Source organism: Gossypium raimondii, chromosome 9, assembly GCF_025698545.1.
Source record: "Gossypium raimondii isolate GPD5lz chromosome 9, ASM2569854v1, whole genome shotgun sequence".
Lineage (NCBI taxonomy): Eukaryota > Viridiplantae > Streptophyta > Magnoliopsida > Malvales > Malvaceae > Gossypium > Gossypium raimondii.
In genome coordinates this window covers 20,657,930-20,668,009 of record NC_068573.1, presented here as the reverse complement: position 1 = coordinate 20,668,009, position 10,080 = coordinate 20,657,930, and the positions used below count along the sequence as shown (strand labels likewise).

Genomic DNA, 10,080 nt, shown 5'->3' with positions numbered 1-10,080 from the left:
GAGTAATTAACCAAATCAATTGAACTTAATAATTAATAATATAAATTACATGATTTTAATTTAAATAATTTGATCAATTGAACATTATCAATTTTTTTATATATTTTATACTTACTTTAACAAAAACAAAAACAAAACCAAAAACAAAAAAAACATAAATTCTAAACTGAATTAACCGAAACATTTTATTTCAATTATTTTTAAAAAAATTCAATTCAATTAAGATTAAAATTCGTTTAATTCGATTTCAACCCTATTATCGCCACCATCCAAATCTTTCAAATCTTCATATAAGGAATAATATATAAATTATAAATATTACAAAAGTCCATATTTAATAAACCTCAAAATGCCAAAATAAAGAAACCCTAAAATATTTTAATTTCAAAATAAAAATTACTGATCAAGTGCATTAGGCCCAGAACAGTAATTAAGGATATGATTCCAAACCCACTGAACCAAGTACCTCCGTCTGATCCCGTTCATGTTAAACGTGGCACCATCTTTATCGTTCAATAGCTGTCCCGTGTAAGATCCACCACCTCCAGTTCCATAAATACCCTCACATAAATCCGCTATTTCCACCGGTGCCACTGGGTCTTGGCCGGCATACCAAGCATTCACCAACGGGTTGGTTGCTAGTTCAGCAATTTCGTGTCCGATCACGCTTATCATCCCGTCCACTCCTACGTCACCGTTGGGTGACTTTAACGGCTTGAACCCCGTCATGTATTTCGGCACGGCGAAGGGATAAGCGCATACCCCCGGGCAAAGCTTCGCCGAGTTCCCCACCCATGCGTATGGGAGCGTGTAACCCACGATGGATGGGAATGTGAAATAATGGAACCCACATACTTGGCCGCAAAAATCCTGGACGTACACGTCATCGGATGTGAGCAAGAGGAAGAGCCCGCTCCTGGGGTTTATCGGCAACGGCTTTGTACTCGCTGTCACCGCGCTTTTTATCACCGACTGTATCGACAAGCGCGTCAGTTTTTTCCCGTGCGAGTAAAATCGGTCGTTCTTCTCTTCCCCTAAATGCACAGTATGGGAGATGTTGGCGCCCGTTTGGTCCGTATAAAGTTGTACGGTCTTCCACCAGCCGGCAACAGAAGGGCGCTTGGCATCAACGGCGGAGATTGAGTTGATGAACTCACGGATGATCTTCTTCTGAGATTTTTGCCATCGGCCGTACCAAACTATGTGTACGGTGATGTTGGCGGTGAGAACTGGTCCCATATGGTATCTCATTTGGACGAACTCTGATGAGCCCTCGAATTTCTTGGAGCTTCCCAACGTTAAATCGGAGCTGTTGGGTTTTAAGTGAGGCCATGGACGGTATCCAATGACTGGAGTTACCATCAGCAGTACAGACACTGCGATGAGGCTGAGAAGCACCGGAAATTGGTGCATTTTAGCAGGTGGAGTTGAAGAGAAGAAAAGGGAAATGGAAGGCTATAGTAGCAAGTGAGGGTGGTGGAAGATTAGGAGTACATATAGAAAGTGAGAAATTTAATTTGAAAACGAAAAAGAAATTAAAAAAAATAAAAGGAGGAAAAGGTGAAAAAATGGAGAAATTTTACAGGGCATTGATTTGCGGGTAGTGGAGGACAGATAGATTCTTTTAAAGCGAGGATGGAAGAGTAAAGAGGGGAAGAGGAGGTGGGGTTGAGAGTGGGGTCAGTATTATGATGGTGATTTCATGTGATCGATCTGATCTGATCTGATAGGGCGGGAAAAATATGGCGGATAAGGAGGATGGTTCAGGGGATTCAGAAAATGTGTTCGAGACAATTTTATTTTGAGTAAATTAGATTAACAGTAATTCAATTTTGATTTCAATGATAAAATATCATTCGATTTTTTTAAAAAATAATTCAATTTTATTAAATATTTTTCATTATAAACTAACTAAAAGTTGATCTCATTTTAAAACCTTAGCTAGGTTGGGTAATAAAAGAAGAAGAAGAGAAAAATTCTAGGGTGATTCAGTAGCAACATGAGGTTGTGGATCGCACTGGGGCAAGCTTCACAAAGAACAGTTCCGCAACGACAACGGTCAAGAGCTTTTATTCGTCATATTCAACCAAATGCAGCAACTTATTGCTAGATGAGGAGAGATTAGAAGGTAGAGAATGAGACAAAAGTTCAATATGGGTTTTAGCAATCGCCGATCCACAACTAAATGTTTTAAGGCAAGCATTAACGATCTTTTCAGAATCCTTGTCGATTTTGATTTGAAGCTTCATAACATCACATCAAGCAGGAGCTCTCACTAAACCGGTGCCGATGTTCAGATCATTCTTATCGAAGGAACCGATATTATAAGGATTGTTGTAGTGGTCGATGACGTTTTTGTGGTAAAGACGTGGAAGAATTTGAACGGGTCGTGATGGGATCTCCCTTTACATTGGCCTAAGCATCCGTTTAGATGCTAACCTCAACATTTTCGCCATCAATTTTCAATTTTCATTGCCAAAGAAAGAGCTTTTCCAAGTTCTGTTAAGGTTTGTGTTTTGTTTGCTTTGTCCACATCAATCTGCCACATCAGCTAATTGGGTTAACTGGGTTTCCACACGTCAGCTAGTTAACGGACCATGTCACCTGTCCCGTTAGGCCTGTAACGGAAAATGTTAGTGGGTGATTGATTTGTTACTTTTCGATAATGTTAGTGACTAATTTATTATTTTTTAAAAATTAAGTGACTGAATTGAAAGTTGAATGACATTTTGTCATTGAAATCAAAATTAAGTGATTATTGATATAATTTAGCCTTTTATTTTATGTTGTGGATCTACTGTTGACCTTGGTATGAATTTTGGACTAGGACCACGCGGGGGTGTCCTCTTGTCTCGCCGCTATGGGGATCAACGCTACGCTGTGTTTTATCGAGCAACCAACCAATCCATAATATGCATTTTTGTCTATGCTTTGTCTTATTGTAGCTTTTTAAGATAATTGGACTGGTAAGGCATAGAAAATACACTAGATTGTGACTTCATTTATTATTGAAGCGGAAATATGTTTTCAATCCAAATTTTGAATAATAATAATATAGAAATTAAATACTTAAATTAAAAATATTGATACTTAAATTGTTTTTTGTCTGTATGTAAATTAATTTTTAAGTTGATATTTTCATCATTTAAAAAAATTATAACTCATAAATTGACATGTAAACTTGTTATTTTTCTCATTTTGATACCTAATTTTTTTTGTCATAAGTGATACCTAAATTACTTTTTTCCTAGATTGGCACCTCTATCGTTAGTCAAACCGTTAAGTTTATTTTTTTTAAAAAGATAACCAACTAAATCTTGTAGCAGAAAAAGACAAAATTATTATTTTCTTTATATATTTAAAACTTATTAAAAATTCATAAAAATAAAAAATTTAAAAATAGTGAGAATCAATTCGACTAGTTCAATCAGTTTTTTTAGCTTGGTTCAACTAATTTGTATTGGTTCGTGAGTCAACCAATTCAACCCCTATCCTTGGACCAATTTTCAATCCAACCTATCGATTCGGTCTGGTTCTAAAACCATTTTTTTTGATTGATGAAAGAACATTTTCGATTCCTTCAAGTCAAGTAAGTAGACGTGGCAATTTATGATTGGTTGAATTTTTTTATTGTATATAACATTTTGATGTAAAATAAGTAACAGAAGAATAATTTATGTACCATTTGCGATAAAAAAAAGTTTAGGTACCATCACGGCTTTCTTCCTCAGACGTATAGTCATACATGGAGTGCCGGCTAAATATTTGGATGTCCCTACTTGCCGCTCATCTATATCGTCTAACAAAATTATTGTTTCGTTTCTTCGTTGGTAAAGCTCTAGCATAAGCAATATTTGGTTCTCCATTATCTCCTATTGTTCGTATACTCCCTCATTGTACACTTCGTATTCATTCTATAGTTTTGTCACATCTTCATCCTTCTCAAATGAATACTTGCTCGGCTTAGGCGGGAGTTCGTTCGAACACTTGGGTTGCTTGTCCTTATAATCATAACTCCATTGACTTGTCGAATCTCCGTACAACCAACTCGATTTGGATAGTTCGTACACCGACCTATAAAATTCAATCTTCATGATTAAATCTAATAATCAACAAGGTAAATAAAAATATTTAATTAAATAAAAAAATTCAAAATAAAAATAATCAACAAGGTAAGTAAAAATAATAATTGTAATAATTTTTTTGCACACTAAAATAAAATAAAATAAGTAAAAGTTAGAACACTATCTAGCTCGTTCGTCTTTCAATTAATATTATTTTACAATAATCAATCTAACAAAATTTTCACCGTCGCAACCCTCGGCAACGATGCCAACAACTTGAACATGTTTTCGTTTATAGTAAAAATAGCACACCCAAAATAGGTATAATTGAATCGGCGGTGTACGCAAGTGTACGGGTCAAATTGTAATATAGTAAAGTTTACAACGAAACACTAGTAAGTATTATGAGGATCGTACCCAAGAGATTGCAAATTGGAGAAACTATTATTAAATTAATTATAGAAAATATTTACTAATCTAATCAAGTCATGAATTAATAGTGTAAATCCAAATTAAAATATTCATTAAACTAATTAAATTAACTAACCTAAATTAACCTAATGGACTTTCCTATTTCTAGTGTCGACAACGCGAGCCTCTAGTCTATAATCGAATAAATCCCTAATTATCTAATTAAATAATTAGTTATCCTAGATTGGGTTGCTTATCACCTTAGCTAAGACTACCCTTTCGATTCATCTTCACTAAGGATTACCACCTAAGTCACCCTTCTGGTCTCTTCCTAAATATAAGGATACTCTTAGGGCTCTCCGGTCGGCACAAGTTATACAAGATAGGATACCCTCCTAGTCTCACCTGTCTTAATATTCTATCAAGGACGTCACTCTCGAATATACTAAGTACTCTTGAATAAACAACCAATTTCAAATAAATAATCACTTAAAAATAAATAAGTTTATTAATTTAATCATGCAAGATATGAAATAAACACAATAATTTATTCAATTATTCATACAAACACTAATCAATTAGAGAAACAAAATATATATAAAAGAATAAGAGATAGGAGAAATCTCATGAATATATATTGAAGTGTGGATTCGAAGCAATCTCTACTTGCAATTGTCTTCACATCGGAATAGAAAAGTTCTAACTACACGAACATAGAAAGAAAAGAAAATTGAATAATAAAATTGTCTGTATAAAACTGCACCCCCTAATCCAGTGACCCTAAGGTTGCTTATATAGGCAATGGGCTACTTAGTGACCACTCAACCCTATATACACTTAGATACCAATAAATAAAATATTCTGATAAATGCTAGGGTCCAAATATGAAAATATCCCCAAAAGTGCCATCCAAGGATTAACTTCATACTGGCTTGCCATCGTCGCATCGTCATGATGTGGGAAGTCTCCTCGTCACGACATCGCCACTATGAATGCTTTCCCATATTCATTGCGTCATCGTGACGAGAGGAAGATCCTCACCATGACGACGAGTGTATTCCAGGCCTTGGTAGCTTCGTTGTGCTAGTCTCCCTTGGCTCGCAGCTCGATCATCATTCCTTGCATTCTTGGACCTGAATTGACATCCTACATACTTAATTAGCTCACTAGTCACTCACGAGGCCCTATTTGGCCTTACGGGTCATCGAAATGGCAAAAATTGTATAAAAATGCTTAATTTATTAATATTTTATTCCTAACCTACTAATAGTGAAAATTCAATAATTAATTATAGAATGCCTAGAAAACAAGCTCATTAAGTATGGAAATGACCTAAAATAATTACTACATTTGATGTCAGGTAAAATATAAACACTATTTTTCGGCAATAATAATTCTATCGTTTTTATGAAAGAGGGCTCTACTTTCTCACTGAAAGTAAAAAAATATTTTTTTGGTTTTGTGTTTGATTCGAAAGTGTTAAAGCCCACACTCAAAGCAGTTCGTGTACGAGAATAGTGAATAAGGTTGTTCAATTGAAAGTCAGGAACGACAAGGATTCGTCTAGCCCAAAACATAGGTGTGATTTCGAGAAAAGTTTATTACTATAAATATAAAAACTGGCTCGATTTTCAAATTTTTATTTTTCCACAGTGCAAGAAAATCATTTTCAAATTGGTTTTTTTCTAACACTTTTCACATTCTCTATCATCAAGATGGTCAAATCCATCTTTTGCCCCAATTAAAAACCTTTTGTTTTTTAAGAGGATTGGGTGCAAAGTTTAAGCTACTATTCTTGGACTTCCTTTCACCAGAAATACCTTTCTCCAAGGCTATGACATCTATGTTTGGTGCTTGTGTGTCATTTTTTGGCTTGCCTGACAATTTTTCCTTGCTAGACGAGCTTTTTACAAAATAAAGGAAATATATTAGTGAGAAAGTAAAACAAAAATAAAAAATCAAAGTTCTATCACAGACAAGAACACTTTTTAGTAAGAACAAAGTTTTTCCTAAGCTCCTTAAAATCTAAATAACTATTAAGAGGAGGTATTTCCAAAACATCTTCATTGTTAGAAATAGTTAAGTCATCATATGAATGTCAAGATTTTCTTCCAAAAATCTAAAAGACCTCATAGGGGGACAAGTGGTAAGGCCATAAAAGAAAACAAATTTGAAAAGTCATGCCACTATGCCAAAAATAGAAGAACAAGTATGACACGGGTATATGCATTTCACACATAATCTTTCCACAATATGAGTTATCTACGGGCGCTAATATACAATCTAACCTTTCATCGCACATGTGTTGTCGATTTTTATCTCGAATGAGGTCACTATATAACCTCCCTTCAACTAGGGGACAACTGTTATATATATATATATCAACCTCGCCCAATGTTAGAATTTTCCTGTAACATTTTGATTTTCAATAGTACCAGGAAATGTGGTTTTGGAACCCCATTTTCGTAAATCGAGTTTGTAAATGTAAAATAGAAATATTAAATATTTTTCACCATCCACCGTAGATGAGAAAAGAAGACATTCGGTCATTAACTAGGTATGAAAACCAAGCCATCTTCTTGTAATTTTTGTAGATTTATGATCATGAGAGCTTGATTTAGCTAGCCTATGTATCAATTTGATCAATTGTTGAAATTTTAGCAAGTTGCCTATAACACCCTACCTGACTCGTTCATCAGATCTGGGTAAGGGCGTCACTAATGAAATGACCTTAATACATGTTATTTTCAAATCAAATTATTTATTTTTCCTTTTTATAAAATAAACTTAATAAAGAGGCAAAATTTGTAATTAAAGTTCGCTAACACCACTTCACCATAAAGAAACCACATAATTACAATATATTCGCCTCCAAGGCGAAGTCCCTAAGGGCATTTCCCCCTTCATATGTGCATGACTCTACTCAAATGAATCATCGATTCCACCTAATCTAGTTTAGTCCCTCATCGAGTTCCCTGTCCTGTGTATCCTGCAATCACAGACCTACGATAAACTCCCTACTTGCTAGGAACACTTTTCCCAAGCCTTCGTAGTGGGCATTACCATATTCCTGATCCTATCCGTGAACGGATAGATCGTAAGGCGATTTCTTTTCGACCATTTTACCAACCTACCTTGCTAGATTCACAAAATGTCTCGCCATCCTTGTGGACTCCATCCCTTCTTTTACTATCCCCCTTCCTTCCAGTTGTCCTCGATCTGGGTTTCTTTTTCCTACCATTTACTTACAAGGTAGTCTCTTAGGCCTTCCCTCATATGGTTCTGGAGGTATCTTCCCTTTGGTGAACATTCTCAAATTTGTTTAGCCCTTGGTGGACTCTTTTGTTATCATGTTGCCAAAGGACTTGTTGACATTCCATCCTTTAGAATAACCATCGAGTTCCCCCTCCACTTAGAGGATCATGTCCTACTTGGTACTATTAGTAGTTGGATCACTTCCTCTTAATCTGCCTTATTCTGGTTAACCTACACGTAGTGTGGCATGTCCGTGTGTGGTGGTCCACTTTGCCTTTTAGTACCTAGAAGACTTCCATCGAAGTGAATCATCTATTTTCACTCTTAGGCTGGTTCCCCGCGAAACTAGCCATTTGGCTGGTTTATGAGGACTAGTCTTGACAGACATATATGTCATTCCTATGCATCCTTCTTTGTTAATGAGTTCTAACCACCCTTTCTTTCCTTATGGCTAACCAACGTACATATGATTCGCCACTAGTCTATACGATTTCTCTAAACGCCCTCTGATGGCTTTCATTTGCAAACCCTTATCTACGATCCTCGGATATACCGACTCTTGTTTGCCTATTCACCAAACATCACTGTTGTGTCAACTTCCATGACTATTCATACTAGAATATCACCCTTTAACCTTGTTGAATTTTACAATTGCGATTCTAGCAACCTTTTCCCACTTTACAATTCTCTCTTATTGGCGAACTCTTTCTATCCGCTGGCAACTAATGCATGCCTATACTTTCATTTTTCTCTTCACCACTTTTACCTATTTGGCAGGTTGTCTCACTATTTCTATTTTAAATTTTCACCCGTGCTTATTATCGTGGCAGACTCTCCCTCACACACACACACACACACACACACACATACTCTCTCTCTCTCTCTCTCTCTCTCTCTCCATGTTTCCATAGTCGAGTTATGGTCTTACACAAGTATCTTATGTTTAATATCCTAGCAGACTCCATTAATTGCCATAGTGTAGCTATGGCCCTACACTTTGTGATCCCCGCATCTACTGTCTCATAGGACTGTCCCATGTTTAATGTCCCAATGGACCATCCCATGTTTAATGTCCCGTCGGACTATCTACGATGCCATAGCGTCTTTCATATATGGTCTTACTCATTCTACTGACAATTCATCTCTTAATGTCATAGCATCTTTAAATTGTGGTCTTACACAACATAACCTCATAATTACCGTCCAAACAAACTACATTGTTGGCCATAGTCCAACTATGGTCTTACATGTCTCCCCATGTTTACTGTCCTAATAGACTATCTAGGCCATAGTCCAACTATGGTCTTACACCTTATGCTCTCTGTGTTTACTGTCCCGATGGACTATTAGGATACCATAGCCTCTTTTAGCTATGGTCTTAGTCCTATTTACCACGATGCCATGGCATCTTTTACCCATGTTCTCACCCATTTTCATCATGACGCCATAACATCTTTCAACTATGGTCGTACTAATTTTTAGCATGATGCCATAGCATCTTTCAGCTATGGTCTTACTCAGTTTAGACGTATAGCCTCCTACCAGTCCCATGGTTCCACCATGATCTTTCCAACTCATTCATCCCATTTCATTTCATCCATTCCTCCATTTTCACCATCCTATACATTGATGCTCGAACCCCGTAGTGTCCCCCTTGTAAGGCCCAAAGCTTCACTCATCATGGTTTGCACTGCACAATACTGTATGACAATATCTAACAATATCACTTCTCTCCCATTTTCCCTTCTTAACTTTACCTAAACCTGACAATGTTTCCTTTACATGCATCGCATGCATTCCATGTTTGCAATACTATTGAATCATAGCTAATTCATGCACATTGAACTATAATGGCAGCTACATTTTGAAACAGCCCATACCTGATCGAATTATTGAGCCCGGGTACTAGATGCCACAAGGACCCATTAATCTTCACCTTTAATCTTTAATTGAATTTTCATTCAAATTAACTTATTTGTCTAGCTTACTCGCTACTAATACTAAGATAATTCATAATAATTTTCCTATTGTCATAGTTTTCGTGTACAGTTTCACTATTCAAATATGGTTATACAATTATTATGATTTCTTAAACCCCTCTAGATGAGGCCTCTACATATGCCATTCTATATACATGTACAACTCCTACTACGCTTCATTGATCGAACGATGGCTGGCTTGGTCCCGCCACTCACTTCTCCTATCATGCTTTATCCTACGATTAAGTAGTGAAATCTATAAGTTCTGATAAACTTAGTGAGAATCTGCTGAACGACATAGTATATTTAGTTTGTAAGAGAATGATAAGAAATAAGTTTAGGTAGAGATTTTGACTCTCTGTCTCCTCTTA

General features: G+C 36.2%; 1 protein-coding gene across 1 annotated transcript; it reads right to left on the bottom strand.

Moving 5' to 3' along the window:
• Positions 1-285: 285 nt before the first annotated feature.
• Positions 286-1,576, bottom strand: LOC105798714 (protein EXORDIUM-like 3). The gene has a single exon (XM_012628899.2). The coding sequence runs from the start codon at positions 1,411-1,413 to the stop codon at positions 397-399; it is 1,017 nt and encodes a 338-aa protein (XP_012484353.1). The 5' UTR covers positions 1,414-1,576; the 3' UTR covers positions 286-396.
• Positions 1,577-10,080: the final 8,504 nt, after the last annotated feature.